We start from the raw sequence: 17,632 nt of genomic DNA on the forward strand, positions 1-17,632 counted from the left end.
TCTCGAGTACTCGTTTTTCTAGCAGAAAAACCGTAGTCTGATTCTGACTTTATAAATATTATAAAGTATTATGATTAGCCTAATTTCGTTTACGTACAGCCCTGGGTCGGAAAGTCTCGGATACGGCACTGAAGTATACGCAGCCAATCAGCTGTTTCCACTCGGTTTCCTCGAGTTATTATACTATCAAAGTTCTGTCTCCTTTGTGTTAGATTTCGTTCTCGTTTAAGGCTGGAATTCTGCTCGCTATTTCCTCGTGATAACGATTCGTGAGAAACCTGTAGAAGAACATATAGTAGCTGGACGGCCGATTGGTTTCACTTTTCGGCGAGAACACCGTAACGATGGACACCCAACCTCACTTTCTCAGCCGCTGATCGAAGGGAGCAACTATGTAAGCCGTCGAAAGCATTCCAATGTGTCATTTAAACCGAACATTCCTCGCGAACCGTGTATCCATCCTCGTTTGGTTCTGTCGAGTTTTGGAGCGGCCAGTGGTTCTTCGTCGATTTCCCTTAATGAGGTTTCACGCCGAGACCAGTCCGTGCAGAGTAGATTTTTAGTAGCGGTCCTCGGGATCGAATCCTCCTCAGTCTCAGCCTCGCAATGACTGAGAAATCGAGGAAAATACTGACAAGGTTTCATCCCACCCATGGGGGAAACATTGTACTCTTGGATGACAGTACAGTAGCCTATCGTACTACCAGCTTCGCCAATTCCCTGGCTTTCAGTGAAAAGCCTCTGCAACCAGGCGAGATCTTTCTGGTAGAGATCGAGGCGACTCAAGGAGGATGGAGCGGGCATATGAGACTCGGGCTCACCTTAATCGATCCAATGTCCATGGACGGGTGTTTGCCTATGTTCGCATTGCCTAATCTGGTCAAACTGGGAAACACATGGATGTATGCTATTACCAGGAGCAACGCTATATGGGACTGTTTGGAGGTCATGAGATACGGTAAGAATCCACTGCAACAAATATATGTTAGCGTACTACATAAATCGTGTGAACCGGATGACTAATGTATTACCGTGTTCTTTAAGGTGAAGGAATACCATCCAGAGAAAAGAAGCTAATAACCGATGGGGTTAACGTTCAAACATCTCGAGGAATTATTCCCATGAATGCCCTTCGACCAAGCACCATTGATTCTTCTCAAAATATTCTACCCATGGATGCTGGAAGTCGTATTGGATTGATGTATGTGCCACAGGCTGGTTCTGACAAGGCAGAAATGCACTTTATAATAAATGGAGAAGACCAAGGAGTATGCGTCAAAGATATACCTTACAAAGCAGGACCTGTGCGAGCAGTGGTAGACGTGTACGGTACTACCAAACAAGTCAGGATAGTTCAGTTGTATGGCGGTAAGTCGATAATATAAACTGAAGTACAATAATTATGGTAATACTTTCATCTCTTTCTTTTTTTTTTTTTTTGAACAATTTGTTTCAGCAGTATCTACCCTACAGAGTGCCTGCCGTGATGCAATACTGCAGTATACCAAGGGAAATGCGGTTGACTCGCTTCCGCTTCCACGGGTTCTGAAAGATTATCTACTGTATCAGTCGCAGTGAGAGTCGAGCACCATTCTGTCTTGTCCCTCGACTTGTATTCTCCACCTTTATTTAGATGACGGTTTCAGTGTTCTTCGTTCGTTTGCAATTCAATATTCCCACCAATGTTGCAATGCGTTCTATCGCGTGAAACGTGCTTTCGTTTACTAGTTACTTTACTTTAGGACAAAACAAAGCATTTTACAAAAATCGTATGCTGCTTTCGTAGTTCCAGGTAGGCGTTCCTTTAATTTGTATCACACACTATTGTGTATCTAATACGTATTGTTTTTTTTTCTTTTTTTCGTTTTCTTTTTCTTTTTTGTTGCTACATTGTAAATTATCGACGCACGCACGAATGCTAAATTCTGACCTGTACATAATGTAAGAAATCGTTGGCTGAGCACCTGTCAGTTTTGATGGACAAGAGAAACAAGGTTCTCCCAGTGCATTAGCATTTATCGCTGCTACACGTTCGCAGTTACAATCGTACGAATCTACTAGACTCGCAATGTCGTGGGTGTAACATTCTTTTCTACTCTTACGACCCACTGTATCTCGTACAGGTACTGTAGAGTTGACTTGGGCGCACTGTTAATATTCGCAAAGATTGATCTGATCGACGTAAACGATTAAGTTCAACATGTTTTTTCAAAATAAATGTATTTATAAAAAAGTAACGGAAACAAATGATTTATTGATCATCGTTTCACGTGTGTTGGTCTTTAGTATTATAAGTATTTCACAGTGCGAACATTTATTTCTTTAACACAGATTATTTTCCACGTTTAATGTATAAGCTAATAATTTGCAAAATATTTTGAAGGAAGATGCAAATCTGCAAGTTTAAACACATTATTTGTGCTCTGGAAGAAAAAGTGTTACGGATTTAGCGCATAAAAATCTACAGGAAACGCCTACTGGAAGTTAAAGCTTTAAGAACGAGTTCAACTTTATGAGCAAGAATAAACCACCTTTGTTGAGTAAGAATCATAGTAAATCCTGGCATGAACACTTTCTGCCAGAACGATGAACCTTTTTATTCGGTAATACTTACATACACTTCACACAACATAATACGAGGACGAACTCGTCGGAAGACGAACGATCAAGAGTATTATATATGCAAATAAAACAATAACAAACGCGAGCCATCCGATCACAATGGATGTGTATCTCCAAACCAGTTCTACCTTATCGAATGACACAAGATTAGTGTTTTCGTCATCATTCGATACGATTTGTGCCGACAATTTCGGATCCGAAAAGTTCACCAAGAATATCTGGCCGGCTCTGCTTTTCAAAATGGCGATGACAATCGACGACAGCCATGAAGGTGCTTTGATGGTCATCTCTTGCATGTGGCGCAGTAGAAGCGTTAGACAAAGCGCGAACGTGGCCAGGACCAGAGAGTCTTCGTATAATTGAACTGGAAAAGAAAAATCCTCTGAATGCCGATTACTTTTTCCATTACAAACGTACTTTTTGCAAAAGTTAACAGGTCACAGAAAGGAATCTGAAGCGAGTCTTTTTCACTGATCCGGCATTTAAGACGCCAGGACAAGGTGGAACAAACGACTCACATATTTTCGGTTGATGACCCTCGTTAACGGGAACGCTCCACCTCAGCTGCAACATGGACAGTAAATGAAGAACGAAACTCATGTTCGCGAGCATCATCCGTTCGGAGGAATTTGGCTCCAGCCAAAGAACCAACAACGTCACGGTCACCAATACTATACAAGAAGAAACACCGAACGATTAGCTTATGCGAATACGATTCGTATGCTTGTCCACATTACAATTGCTACGAACCTATGATGATTGTAGTATAGCTTGTACTGTTAATGGAAGTACGTCTTTTGAGGAGGATGTTGTACGACAACAGTTTGGTGGTGACGTCGTAACCGAACTTTGAGTGTGCTTCGATCAGGTTCGTCGTGATATTCGTGATGTCCCATTGAGGATTTCCTCCGGCAACCTGGATCATTGTCTAGGGGCAACAATAGTCGAAATGAAGACTTTATTTTTTATATGTACCAGGCGAATCGTAAAGGATCATGGTGAACACCTCGTTAGACTCGTCAAGCGAAATGAACGTCAGGGATATATCCTCGGAGGAATGAGCCCAGGAGGAAAGCTGTATGCTGCAGTTCATTATATCGTGAGGCCACCATGTGGTGTCCCTTGCACAATATATTGGGAACACGATCTGTGGTACGCATAACACGTAGCCTGTAGACATGATCAAACAATCCGTCTCCTGCAGCTCCGTGTCGATAGACATGTCCGTCCTGCGTTCAAAATCAACATGCGTGATTAGGTGAGAAAAGGCCAAAGACACGGCAGAGTTAGGGAAGCTAACATAAGAATGACAACTTACGCGCTTTGCAGCGTGATGTCCGGTACCCATATTCGATCGCTTTTCACATGAACCTTACTGACATCTGCGTAATGCGACGGTTTCCACGTGAGAAAAGAATCGTTCCATGACTGTGGCACAGAAAAATTAGATTAGTTCTCGGTAAATCATCAGATTTCACTGTTTAATCGCACGAGTATAATTAACTCGGGTACGCCCAGTATTATGTTAATTATGACTTCTGAATTTCTCTCTGATTATGCTACAATCTGTTGCTTCAACAGGTCCGCGCGAGGGTCAACGCAAAATATTTCGTGGGAAACGAATTTCACACTTTACCTACGGATAGCTACTTAACATTTCTTCAAAAATCGACGATGGACAATCGGGGAATTTTGCAGAGAATTGTTCGCTAACGATCTGAAAATCGGTCGTTTGACCGTGGTTTCTTTTCATTGAGAAGCCTATTAGGATGCTTTCGGTAGTTAAACCGTTAAAATCCTATTGAATACACGGACAAGCGAGGAGAACGTGTTATTAGCGTAACTCACCAGTGCCATCCAAACATGAAAGTCGACGGTTCCTCCGAGCTCGTGCTGCGGAATAGAAGTTCGATGAGAGGAATCTTTGGATAGCGGATCGCCTCGCGAGCGGTGTACTTACAACGGTGAAATGCTCCAGATGTAATCCAACGCTGACATGGGTGGCGCGTGTATGATTGTTGGTCGGCCTGACGTCCATCTTGTAATTGCAAAGAAGGTTCCATTTCAATTGCGCGTAGATGGTGGAGGTTTTCTTGTCCGGTTTGCAACCGAGAGAATCTGAGGCGTACACCTTTGACGAAACGGCGAGGACCGTCAGCCAGGCGAACAGGAAGCTCCTCATTTTTGTTGGTGCATAGAAATCGGACCGGCAGACACGCGACGACTGTAGTTCGGGAGGATAGAAGAGAATAGTTGCACGCCCACGTGAAACGTTAAACCGAGGACGCCGTAAACCGCCCCCTTTCAATGATACGCAGCTGCAGCACTTCGCGCGGCGACGACCAACCAAAATAGTTTCGTTTTGTCCTTCATCATCCGCCGTATCATTTCCTATTAACCCTCGGACGACGCGGAGAGTTTTACACCCGTACGCAACGGAGCCAGACCAAGATTGTCCGAGATAACAACTACGTGCTAAGAACGCTGCCGCGACGCGCACACACGCCTAGTCGCGGTACTGCCCGTACTCACGCACACAGTTACGGGTGTAATATACCAAAAATTGTCCGCATCTATCCCCATATAGATTCGTTCTTACATAACGCTATGAGATTAAACTAAACGTACATGTATACGTCGCTGTGCGACAAATTACATGTTCAAATTGAATGCGCCGAGCAAATCAACCGAGAGAAGCGAATATACTAATTGGCAGAGCCTGCGTTTATCGGAGGCCGGTTGGCGAGGATTGATTACGAGTTAGACAAAGGGAACAGAAAGCGAGACCGATTAAAAATGAGAACACAACATCGTTTATTTGAGAATAGCATATTCCGCCGAGGGGAGATCGAGAGGGGTACAATAGAGAAATCGAGACAGGTGATTTATTATTAAAAATGAGCATCTACAACTGAACGCGGAGCAAGAAGCGAACGAGTCTCGCTCGCTCTCGTCCCCTTGTTTCTCTTTCTTTTGTTAAGTGGAGGGCACAAGGGTGATGAGAATGATGGCGTAGGTGAAGACCACGGCGAAGAAGGAGAGCCACTCGACGATAGCCGCGAAATGTCTCCAGGACGGGTTCTTCGGGATCTCGGAGGGCTTCGGCATGTCCCCGTTGTCCTCCGGCTCGTTGTTCAGTATCCTTTTCGAGTCCTCGCCGGTCAGGATCAGGAAACGGCCGGCCCTGTTGTTCAAAATGAACGAGGTGGTCGACGAGATCCAATACGGCGCCTCGACGTTCATACTTTGGATTTTGCGGAGCACGGCGGTCAAGATCAAGGCGAAGACGGCCAGCGCCAACGAATCCCGGTAGTACAAGACTAGAAGACAAGAAGACCGATTTGTTAATCCCCCACGTACCAGCCGCAATTGTTCTCGTTGCTCGAGTGCTTACGTATGCTGGGCGTATTTAAGCCATTGTGTGGCAATTCCCAATGCAAGTCGAATATACACAGCATGTGACACACCAGATTAACGCTGCCCACAGCCATCCTCTCGGTGGACCTTGAGTCCAACCAGAGCACCGTCAACGTGAGCAACATCATTGCTGAGGACAGAACACGCGACGATGAATTATATCTTTCTACAAACTCATAGAAATTAGAGCGTCGTCGATGCTAGACTGACAGACGCGCGAACAACTACAGCTAATGAGAGCGTTTCGAATCGCAGGAGGATGAATCAATTAACCTTTCGGCAACGAATGTCAGTATATTGGCGACATCCTGCAACGAACCTCCACGGTTCTATAATTATTTCAATAACGAAGGCTCATATTTTTAAAGGGTCCAGGGTATCAGTGAAATGAGTAAGGGTACACCGTACCTACGGCCGGAGTGACGTAGGTGGTTTGCATGATCCCGTGGTGCCGAGTTATAGAGAACTCGTACACGATCATCGGGTAGGTGTCGTTCGGGCAGCATTTGTACTTTTTCAGGACCTTGTACGCGTTCACCACCTTGAAGTCCCACGCGTTGTTGTTCGTGAACCCTGACATTTGGAACTGAAGAGCCGCGTTCGAAAGTAGTTAATATCAACGAAAATCGGAAGCGCGTCTCGATCGATCGAGTCATAAAATTACCCCCTTCTGATCCAGATGAAAGTCCACTTCCTCTCCGGCGTGCGCCCAGGAGCCGAAATTGATTCGGCACAGGTGGGTGTCGTAGGGCCACTTGGAGAAGTCCGTGGCGCATTTCGCGACGTGCTTCAACGTCGGCACACAGCTGACCGAACCGGTGTTGAAGACCAAGCACGTAGTCAGAGGTATGGTGTTCTGATCCGCGTCCATGTCGCCCCTTTTTCACAGGAAAAGAACGAGTGACGAACAATCATCGATCCCCCGATAACTCTGGAATGCTTACGAGTTGTAAACGGAGAAGTCGGGCATCCATATTCTGTCGCTCTTCACGTGTATATAGGTGATCCCGTCGTAGTCGCTCGGCTTCCAGGTGAGAAACGAGTCGGTCCAGATCTGTGGAAAACGTACAAGCTGGATCGAACCGATTCGAACGCAGGTGTCTCAACCCCTCGACGTGCAAAAGACCGTCTAGAAAAGGGGCTAGAAGGTGAGGAGGGAACGCAGTTACTTACGAGAGTCATCCAACTGTGCAGCACCATCTTGCCGTTCATCTCATCCTGAAGAAGATGATTATAACGTGACGATGATTGTAGGTATCGTTGTCGAGGTTTTATAGAAATGAACTTACGAATTCGAGTATTTTCGGTATCAGCCTGATGGTCACGTTGTTCACATCTTTGTGGGAGAGAACCGGCCGGACAGTGTTGTCGTAGCCGCAGAGCAGGTCCGACTTGAGCTGCATCAATGGCGGAGGATTCGCGAAGCTTTTGCATATCGAACGCTCGATCTCCGGGAAAGCATCTGTGTACGGACAAAGTTGATCAGTCTCGAGAAAAATGCGATCCGTACCGTTCGCGAATTGTTGTTCGCGGTATTTGTGAACGGGAGAACGCGGCGATCGTGAACCGGAAACGGATCGTGGAAGCGGATTCCATGGGTTTCCGAACAGGGTTGAGATCCATGGGGATTATCATGCGATTCCCCTAGTGAAAGAGACAAGATCACATTGAACACTTGGCGACACTTTACCCGAACGACACGATCGGAGGACAGTGAGGAACCAGAGCACAGTTAGTATTCTCATATCGATGGTGGAAATGAGCGTACAGCCGCCAGTCGACTGAACGATTCCTCGGTTCGCGGCGAAACGATTATCAGACGCCCCATGAAATCCGAAGCCGCAGATACGCGAGACGCCCCCAGGGTGGTTCAACGCTTTTTAAGTATTTTCAGATAGAATAATAATAACCAGTCCTGCTGGACATGGTATAAATAGCTCGGGAATAGATGCTTATCGAGTTTTTATGCGTCCCGCGGGCTATCGCCTCACGAAAACCACTGTCGATTCGAACCGAACATCGGAAAATCGGACGACCCCTGATGTGATTTACTATGGCGGATATTTATGGAAAATTCTACCAGTCGGAAACCGAAGATAAACGAATATTCTCTCTTTCCAATCGTCTTGAGAAGCGAAATTAATATTAACGATATCGCAGTTCTGTGCTTGATCTATTACTTTCTGACAAATGCATAAAATCCAGTCGAAATTTAGACGATAGATTCTTTGCTCAATTTTTTACTGAATGTTCTATAACGAAGGTACTCCTTTATGCTGGTCATTTGCACAGTAAATAAGTTACTGTAAAAAAGGGAGCTTGGACGTTTTAAGCGGCCGGTACTCGTTTCTTTTTTTTTTTTTTTTTGAGATCAAAAATCATCTTTTTTGCTTGCAAGTGTATTGTGGCTCTTTCAGAAAATATGGATGGGAGGATTTCTTGAGTGTCTTCGAAATTGTTAGTGTTATAGTGATCCAAAGAAAATATTATCAATTAAATAGTCACCACTATTTTTCACGATTGTCTGCCAACATTTTCTGGTGTTTTGAGGTTTTTAGAAAATCGAATACGAATTTTCGCAATCGTTCAATATTCATGCGACGTCGTTTTTATTTATTTAAAGCTGATAAGTCATATCGTTTTTGCATCAATTTGTATAACGCTCGAGTCACCTATATCCATATGCCAGTTTTAAACGCGTTTTTCTTATGTGAATAAGCTAGTCTTATTCATGTGCTGCATTAAAAAATTATTTTTTGTTCCGGACGAGACGTACCACCTGTATCATTATGACAATGGCTGTCACGCTTTAAAATTGATGTTTTTATACTGTGGACATATTTTCAACGCGTTCTTGGTTTCTTAATTAAACGCGATCTAAGCTCGAAAAAATTCCACGAAATTAAAATAATATTGTCTCTTTCGGAAGAGTCCTTCGTAATCCACACTCCACTCCTGTGTCGTAACACGCGATTGGCGGAAGTGAGATGGACAGGTATTATTAAGGATCAGGTGTAATACGTACTTAGTTCCGTTTCACAGGTTTCGATTACGTACTACTAAAAAAAATGACTAGCATCAAATCTCGGGCGTTCTCAGTGTTTTTGCGAGACGTTCTATGAAAAAATTACCATTTTCGGCAACGAAAATGCCAGAGTATATTATACATGTTTCAATGACGCTTACAATTTGTTTTGTCAAGAAAAAAAAACGACACTCCATGCCCTCGTATTTAATTGCTGACAAACGAAGGCCGTCCGCAATTTCGACCGTTCTGCTTATCTGAAAGCAAAATTTCAAGGAGACTCTTATCAGAATCGGTTTGTCTGTAGCAGGTACTGAACAGGAAAGGAAAGACTGAAAAATAATTCTTCAATTAATCAAGTAGATCTTTAAATGTCACGGACGCCATTGCGAAAAACGTAAACCCGAGAGAAACGTATTTAAAGCTTCGTGTACCAATAATAACCGGAACCACGCTTATACGTTTATACAATAAAAGTATATTTACGACGATCCACCGCCGCGGGACCATAAAGGGGACCTTCTTCTTACCAAAAAAAAAAAAACAGAAGACCTTCTAAGCAACTCGAGCTCTCATACAGTAGGGTGATTTACTGTGGGGGTACCAATTACCGTGCCTATATGAATTATAACATTAACTGATTTAATGGGAAAAAATGTAATCTCCTTTTTGTAATATCCCTTACGCTTTGAGAATAAGTATTATTAACACTAGATTTACGGGACCCGTCAAAATGACGGATATTTTTAATTCACCAATATTGAGATTGCAAACGTGGATCCATGAGGAATTATTTAACAAATTGATTTCTCTAGGTATATATTATTTACAAATTGGCTACAGATTTTGATAGATATATTCGTGTTATTTTTATAAGGAAATGTAAAATAGTCATTTTTAGTGCTCCGTAAACCTAGTGTTAACCCTTTGCACTCTCGGCGCTGTTTTCAATCTAAAACTAAATTTTTCTTCCGTCTTACAATATTTTCATTTTATCCATACGAAACTTATCCGATTTCCACATATAATATTGAAACGTTTAGTAATCTATTAAATACAAATTTTGTAATGTAACAAATATTTTGTAATATTTTTTGTAATTTCTTTGAAATAATGTCACAACAATTTCTAGTGGTGCTTCAGAGTCACCACTCGAGTGCAAAGGGTTAATATGGGAACAGTAATTCCGTCCCTTACCCCATAAATGCCGACGTTCGGGACAATGAGCTTATCTCAGACAATCGTAACTACTTTAATCGTAGGAGTCCAGGTACGGGATTTCGGGGGTATATTGCCGAAGCTTTATTCTCAATGGAAAAAAAAAATGTGAAAATGTTATTGACAATGTGCTCGACGACACTTGATACCGGGAACATCGGTTCCTCCGTATCCGACGTGACATTGTGTAGGTATGATTCCGATAAACCGGCTTGTCGAGCATGCGTGGTAGAATCACGTGCTTGCTCGCAACGTTCCGGGAGTAAGCAGTACGCGATAAGTGGCTTCTAGTAGTTCGCCGCGCGTTTCCGTGCGAAACGTCGCACGTTGTTTCGTGGGCCACGGTTCGTCACGCTAATTGCAAGAAAGTGCGTTCTGGTATCAAGATCAAGCGGAGAGCCCGACGACCCCGACACGCTCGAATGAGCCGAAGAACTTTGCTGTTCGACAACCATGAAGTACATCGGAGCACTTGACGTCGGAACCACCACGGTGCGGTTCCACATCCTCGACGAAGAAGCCTCCACCGTGGCCTCCTCCACCGAAAAGGTTAGCTCTTTTCGATTTATTCACGATTCCCGCCGGTTCCTCCGCCGGACCGGTTAACTCTGCTTGCTCCCAATCTTTTCTTTTAGAAGTTTCCGTCAGAAAATTTCTTAACAAACTTCTCTATCGAAGCAGACATTCGAACAAGACGAAATCTAAACAAACGCAATTTTATTGTTATCATAAGACAATGTATCCCGGTTGCATTTAGTGTTGGTCCAGTGTTGACTAGGAGGGACCCCTATAGGAATGCGTATATTATTTTTATTTTATTTTTATTGTAATTGCTCGAACAGAACTGGGAACCTACGTGAATTAGTGAATACGTCAAAATTCCGGAATCGGGCGATTTCAAACAGTTGTTTCCTTGAAGCGATTTTGCATACTTTTTTCCAAGGCCGCGAAAGAAATCGAGATGTAGATAACAAAGCGATAGAAAGCAAGAAGCGGGGAGATAAGCGATCAGGGGAACGGCCGAGGCGTTCGCTGACTAACGGTTCACTGCAGATCTATGATCGGGATCCATGACAGTAGCCCTAACTGGTCCCATTGGATCACCGTGTTATCCGATTTTTCGCTTGGCCGTTTGATTCGTTGCTGTTCGCACAATCGGAAAAAACTGCGGGGCGGGCGAACGAATTTCGCGCGATAACGAAACGGAACTGTTACGCGAGATACGCAAATAAAAATTTGAAAGGCTAATGAAAACGATCGGTGGCACGGTCCGAACATCGAGCGCCGATTCATTAATATTTCATCGTGTCCGCAACAGTTCGTGATAACGGCCCGCCTGCAATGGCCCCAGCCAGATGCATTACATTCTTGAACGAACCACAATGTTGTATAACATTCAATAAGCAGACGGTGGATTTTATGCGATCGTGAGAAACATGGGTAGATTAAAAGCAAAACGGTAAAAATATTCCAAGAATTCATGGACGTCGTCCCTACTCCGTTATCAGGGCACGTGTCGCTCCCGTAACATGAAACGAACATAATTTTTATGTTGCATAAAAATCCTCAGTCGATTAACCTTTGGGGCCGCTGTAAAGCGGTCAGGGACAAACTTGGGTAATTTGCGTAACATGTTGGCTATATATAAACGTACAATATTATGATTGTATACACAGGGTGATAAAGATAGCTCTTAATCCCTGTAAAATCAACTGTTTTTATTTATTACTGTTCGATACCATGGCTCTGCGCAACACATTCGAATGTATACACTTCGTAGACGTGACTGAAGATTACAACCTTTTATTTACGTGTAACCCTTGTGTGTACAACCTTGAACTACTACTTCAAATTTCTCTGTGTCGGAAGCGAAATAATATGGGATAGTAAATGAATGAATAATAAAAGTTGATTTTACGGGGGAAAAGGTCGCTTTCAGAACCTAGGTTAATTAGACATTTTTTGTAGGTATCGGACCTTTCTTTTGTCATTCCGTAAAGAAAATTCAAGTTTTCAATGGAAAAATGCCGGTCTTCTAAAGGTTAATCAGCTATTTCTCTGTTATCTCAGAGCGATTCTCCGTTATCGCGGAATTCGGAGTATTGTGAGCTGTTTCAGTTTTACGTACACGTCAAACCGAAGTTAAAGTTACAATATTCATTGTAAACTGAAAGTCTTAGGTGGTCCGCTTAGTGAATAAATAAGCGAATACGAAAACGTCTACGTTTTCAGTCTTTAAAATCGAAGTCACCATTTTTAAATCGCCGAACCGAATGCTCGCATGTTTCGAGCGGACGCGAAACAAATGTCCGAGGTCACTCGACAATCCTGGCAACCGTCTTTTCGAGTGAAGTAGCATGTGCTGAAAATGCTGATTACCTCGCTCCCCTTCAATGATAGTGGAAAGTAAGGTCATGTTTATACATGCAAACGGCAGAGGTTAAATACTTTTTACAAGTGTCCAAGCTTTGGAATGATGCGTTCCAAATATCAGAATTATAATCACAGTTTGCAGCTACTCACTGTACATCGTAACTCATCCTAAACGAGATTTTTCAACGACTTTCATAACGTCTAGTAGGTGAATTATTCCATCTAAAAAGATTGAATACGTTTGGTCCACTTATAGAAAATGTTATTCTGATTTAAAGCGTCTAATTACGAGACTGACAGTATTTTGCATAATAAATCGACAGTTCACGTGTCGCTCGTGCACTGCAGCCCGTAAATAAAGTAGAGCGTTGTTTAAAAGATGACGAAAGTCGAGAGAAGTTTCGCGCTCGTAAAAACCGCGCGGTTGCGTGTCGTCGCGGATACGTGTCCGCGAAATGGGACGGATAAGTCGCGTGTAATCGGATCAACGTGGTTAGTTAACGCAAAGAATTGGGTAATGGTCCTAAAGTAGTCCTGGGCAGCAATTCCAATTCTAAACGACCATGACACATCCGATTGCTTGTTGCGCTGGTCCAAACACGTACGTCCGCGGCTGCAACACAATCGCCCGGAAAACGTATTCTCCCGAATCGTCTTCCCGCTCGTTCCTCACCATGGAATACGAAACCGTGCGGTTTTTCCATGGTTGTTTGTTCGCGGAGGTGAACGTCCTGAAGGAGCCGGTGCCGTTATCACGCCGCTGTTATTATAATAATAATAGAGCGAGCGCTGTTCTTAGGTCTAGCCCAGTAATGACGGAGGTAGAGAAACAAATGGCGTGGCAAAGAGCAAGAAAAGTCTGCACGGTATCGACTGATGCATGGGTCGAAAATGTTCACGGCGCCGGGACAAAAGTTAGGGGAGGGATTTAATAACGCTCCAACGCATTACCTATTAACCCAGTTACGCTCTCGTCGTTGCGTTCGATCGTGTGTGCTTTCTCCGAGCGTTGTATGGCGCGGAAAATATTGCGAAACAAAGGCCTGGGAGGATAGCCGGCGATTAAACGGGGCACGTAATCGAATTTAAATGGCGTTCGTTCGAGTCCGGCCGATGCGACGAGGAAGTATTGATTAACTCGCATCGAGGCGAAGCGAAGCCTTCGGCTTTGCTGTCAGACGTGTGTGCCTATAGCAGTTGCAACCGTCGTGCACGTTTATTGAATGGATCATTCATAAATGTTTCACACTTTACCCCCGACCTAGCGTACGCTTAAAACAACGTATAGTTGCTAACTGTGTCCTGCGATTTTCAGGTCCAGTTGCTGTTTCCGGAGCCGGGATACGTGGAAATAGATCCTGACGAACTATGGAGCGCTATCGTGAAAGTGATCAAGACCACCATAGAAGGTACACCCGTGAAATCTGCGAGAAAGTGTCTCGAGTGCCAATCGTGGCGTACGATAATGATCTGTTTGTAATTGCAGCTAGCGATGTCAAAGCGGAATCGATTGCATGCATCGGGATATCTTCGCAACGAGGAAGCTTCACCACGTGGAACATGAAGGACGGAAAACACTATCACAAGTAAGTGTCTGATTATTCGACGTCTAATGTTTCGAAACAATGACCAAGTCGCGTTCCGTTGCAGTTTCATCACTTGGAAAGACGTGCGAGCTGACACCATGGTGAAAGAATGGAACGCCTCGTTTACGATGAAAAGCCTACGCCTAGGATCGCAGATTCTCTACACGTTGTCCAGGAGAAAACGGTTCTTGGCCGCCAGCGTCTTCAAGTTCATGAACACGCAGGTTTGTCCGAGAATCAGCTCGTCCCGCGAGCGGAATTCTTGATTCCCACGATCACGTAGTACTGTAGCGCACAGTTAAGTGTCCACCGCTGGTCCCCCCCTATTCCAAAAAATGGAACCTCGGACTGAACTTCGGACGGGCCGATCGAATACCCGATACGCGTATCGGTATCGCGCTCGTACACGTCCTCTCTGTCCTTCCTCCGGTTGAATTCGCAGAAGCTATCTTCCTTCCCCCCTCTTAAGTGTCCGCATTCTGTCCCCGGCTGCGGACGCTTAATCGTGCGCCACTGTATCTGGAAATCGTTCGCTGATTTTTCGTTCGTTCTGTTCGTTTTGTTTGCGCTACGATCGCTCAACTGTTTCGTTGAACCGCGCGACCCCCTCTACTCGAATCATTTTCCGTTTCTCGGTCGTTTGTTTTGTTCACCGTTTACTTTCACACTGAAATCTAGATCTCTTTGAGACTCTTATGGGCGTTGCAACACGTGCCAGGTTTACAGGAGGCAGCTGACAGCGGGAACGTGGTCTTCGGCTGCGTCGATTCCTGGCTTTTGTACAAACTGACCGGTACGCAGCATGATTTCGAACATTCGTTGCTTTTCTGCGAACTCGATCAATTCTGTTTCTGTTCCGTTTTCGCGCAGGCAGACACATGACGGACATCTCGAGCGCGTCGGCGACCGGTCTCTTCGATCCGTTCACGTTGAGCTGGTCCGACGTTATGGTAAACATGCTCAAGCTTCCGACCAGCATATTCCCGGAAGTGGTGGACTGTGCCGGAGATTTCGGCGTCACTCCGAAAGAGATCTTCGGCGTTGAGATCCCGATCGTTTGCTCGGTAAGCTTCACGAATTTGAGAAACAAACGATTACGTAGAAGAAATTCAACGACAGGATAATGTTATTTAAAGTAGATGGCAGATCAGTCCGCCTCCCTGTTCGGTTCCGGATGCATGATGCCCGGCGATTTGAAGATCACGATGGGAACAGGCACGTTCGTGGACGTGAACACGGGAACGAAAGCTCACGCGTCGATCACAGGTGATTCATTTGAAAGCTGCATGGAAAATCTATGTTCACAGTCGTTTCAATCATTTTACAGGTTTATATCCTTTGATTGCATGGCGCATCGAGGATGAATTGGTGTATCTGGTCGAGGGCGCCTCGAACGACACTGGAATACTAATCGAATGGGCGAAGAAAATTGGTAATTCTCCTTTTAATTTTCTACTAGGAGTGTGCAGCGACCCGACATGTTAAAATGCAACATTAGATTGAAGCCGCGCAAACTAATCTGCAGGTCGCTCGAATTTTTTAAAGTTGCAGTTTGTTTCAGGCATTATCGACAACCCCGACGAAACCTCTTCTTTAGCTAGTGGTTTGAACGATACCGACGGAGTATACTTCGTACCTGCGTTCAGCGGATTGCAAGTAGGTTCTTCGGACTATCGTTAGGCGCGAATAGAACGTTCCAGAATCTATTAGCTGGTTCGGGACCTGTCGCCGAGCCGGAACCAGAAGGGGTGGTTCTCCAAGACAGTATAAGACGAAAATGAAGAATAAAAAAATTGCGATTTCGGCTTCATTTTCTAGTTATTATCAATTAAAAATCCGCCTACGATGCGGCAACCCGACCGACAGCGGTGTACGTTGCTTACGTCATAATGGCGCGCGACAGTCACGTGCCAAAGGAGGTCCTCGCTCGCAGCCACTGGTTAGGCTTACACCTCTGTTGGCCGGGTTGCCGCATTTTAGGCGGATTTTTAATCGACAGTAACTGAAAAATGAAGCTTAAATCGCAATTTTTTTATTCTTCATTTTCGTCTCATGCCGTCTTGGAGAACCATCCCTTAAATTTTCTTCCACCTGTAGCCGAGCACCCTGTATTACGTAATAAAGGCAGGGCTGCGAGAAATCGTTGATTGGAGGATTGTTATGGATTGAAGAGGGGGAATTGTTGAAACTTCACTTCTAGTTGTGATCATTTGTAGGAAGGCCTTGAAACTAACCGGACCAGCTAATACTCGCGGGCAAATATGTACTGCGTTGCGTGAAGTAATCTCTATCGTACCCCGCAGGCCCCCATAAACGATTATTCCGCGGCTACCGGATTCATCGGGATAAAAGAAACGACGGAGAAAAGTCACATCGTTCGTTCGCTGTTAGAGAGTATCGTCTACAGAATATTGCTGCTCTACGAGTCTCTTTGCAGGGAAACTGTTTTCTCGTATCAAAAAATACGGTAAGACGGTGCCGACATTTTTCTGGATGTTTTCCTGGACTTTGATCGGGATAGGAGACGTTTTGTATGACACGAGTGAGAATGTTATTGCATTCCTTTCGCAGCGTCGACGGCGGGGTATCCAAGAATAATTTTGTGCTGCAGTTGCTGGCGGATCTGACGGGTCTCGACGTGGAGAGAGCAACCAGCACGGAAATGTCTATTTTAGGAGTAACGTTTCTCGCCGGATTACAATGTGGTATAGAAATCGCTTGACTTCGTTTCAATGTTCAACACGCTCGTTGTACGGACGGGCGAACGAATAACACGCGTGTTACAATAGTCGCGCATAATTTAGCTGTTCTGACGCGCGCTTCCGGAAGTTTGTTCCATGCGGCTGCTTAGAAATATCAATACACGCTGTATTTACTTTGAACTCGTCGGGCCGGTTTCTTGCCTCGAATGACGCCAGCCTCTGCACCGGAGACCTTTGACCTTCGGATTTCGCAGCTGGTGTAACTCGAAGCTCGCATTCTTTCACTCGGATGACCGAACTTATTTTTCCAGGGGTCTGGAAGGACAGGGGCGAGGTGTTAAAGCTGCGGAAAACAGAGACGGTGTTCACGCCGAACAAAGAGAACTATTCGCGGTACCAATCGATTGTTGCTCAATGGCGACGAGCCGTCGAAAGGCTCAGCCAGTGGTATTGAATACCGAACGAGAAAAATACTCTAGATAAAAACAAAATGCCTATGTTGTCGGAAGCAACGGTGGTGATCGATATACTGGCGATTTTGATACAATGTTTTTCGATTCCTTGTAAATAAAGACGGTTCATTTATATAAAACAGAAAAATGTCTCCAAGCATTTATCATTGATGCGGTATGTACCTATTTTGTACATAGTCGAGCCAAGGTGAAAAGAGGAACTTCCCGGCAAACATG

The 17,632-nt window shown here is 44.5% G+C and overlaps 4 protein-coding genes across 6 annotated transcripts in view; 2 read left to right on the forward strand and 2 right to left on the reverse strand.

Annotated features, from left to right (window-relative positions):
- Positions 1-85: 85 nt before the first annotated feature.
- On the forward strand, positions 86-1,854 carry LOC143362941 (neuralized-like protein 2). Of its 2 annotated transcripts, none has more exons than XM_076803465.1 (3): positions 86-958; positions 1,045-1,368; positions 1,457-1,854. In XM_076803465.1, exons 1-3 carry the CDS (start codon positions 607-609, stop codon positions 1,576-1,578), a joined length of 798 nt encoding a protein of 265 aa, XP_076659580.1. In that variant the 5' UTR covers positions 86-606; the 3' UTR covers positions 1,579-1,854. The 2 variants fall into 2 exon arrangements, with proteins under 2 accessions (XP_076659580.1, XP_076659581.1); XM_076803466.1 differs by having other exon boundaries at positions 105-958; positions 1,460-1,854.
- Positions 1,855-2,532: 678 nt separating this feature from the next.
- Nachrb2 (nicotinic acetylcholine receptor beta2 subunit) lies at positions 2,533-5,057 on the reverse strand. Its single transcript, XM_076803462.1, has 7 exons — positions 4,583-5,057; positions 4,471-4,515; positions 3,941-4,050; positions 3,629-3,851; positions 3,373-3,550; positions 3,141-3,293; positions 2,533-2,986 (listed from the first exon to the last, which is right to left on the reverse strand). Exons 1-7 carry the CDS (start codon positions 4,802-4,804, stop codon positions 2,622-2,624), a joined length of 1,296 nt encoding a protein of 431 aa, XP_076659577.1. The 5' UTR covers positions 4,805-5,057; the 3' UTR covers positions 2,533-2,621.
- A 355-nt stretch (positions 5,058-5,412) lies between these two features.
- On the reverse strand, positions 5,413-8,022 carry Nachra9 (nicotinic acetylcholine receptor alpha9 subunit). The gene is made up of 8 exons (XM_076803464.1): positions 7,730-8,022; positions 7,329-7,501; positions 7,213-7,257; positions 6,984-7,093; positions 6,704-6,917; positions 6,448-6,625; positions 6,017-6,169; positions 5,413-5,942 (listed from the first exon to the last, which is right to left on the reverse strand). Exons 1-8 carry the CDS (start codon positions 7,782-7,784, stop codon positions 5,599-5,601), a joined length of 1,272 nt encoding a protein of 423 aa, XP_076659579.1. The 5' UTR covers positions 7,785-8,022; the 3' UTR covers positions 5,413-5,598.
- Positions 8,023-10,655: 2,633 nt separating this feature from the next.
- Positions 10,656-17,632, forward strand: part of LOC143362853 (glycerol kinase 5) — a 128,690-nt gene continuing 121,713 nt past the window's right edge. The window contains exons 1-12 of one of the 2 annotated variants that reach the window (XM_076803349.1): positions 10,656-10,831; positions 13,971-14,064; positions 14,142-14,241; positions 14,306-14,465; positions 14,920-15,034; positions 15,112-15,305; positions 15,381-15,507; positions 15,569-15,673; positions 15,803-15,897; positions 16,545-16,708; positions 16,813-16,946; positions 17,255-17,521. In XM_076803349.1, coding sequence (XP_076659464.1) covers positions 10,736-10,831; positions 13,971-14,064; positions 14,142-14,241; positions 14,306-14,465; positions 14,920-15,034; positions 15,112-15,305; positions 15,381-15,507; positions 15,569-15,673; positions 15,803-15,897; positions 16,545-16,708; positions 16,813-16,946; positions 17,255-17,397 — 1,527 coding nt within the window. In that variant the 5' untranslated portion in view covers positions 10,656-10,735 and the 3' untranslated portion in view covers positions 17,398-17,521. Of the gene's footprint in view, positions 10,832-13,970; positions 14,065-14,141; positions 14,242-14,305; positions 14,466-14,919; positions 15,035-15,111; positions 15,306-15,380; positions 15,508-15,568; positions 15,674-15,802; positions 15,898-16,544; positions 16,709-16,812; positions 16,989-17,254; positions 17,522-17,632 lie in introns of those variants that run through there. The other variant, XM_076803350.1, reaches the window with a different exon arrangement.

The sequence above is a fragment of the Halictus rubicundus genome, chromosome 18 (assembly GCF_050948215.1).
Source record: "Halictus rubicundus isolate RS-2024b chromosome 18, iyHalRubi1_principal, whole genome shotgun sequence".
Classification (NCBI taxonomy): domain Eukaryota; kingdom Metazoa; phylum Arthropoda; class Insecta; order Hymenoptera; family Halictidae; genus Halictus; species Halictus rubicundus.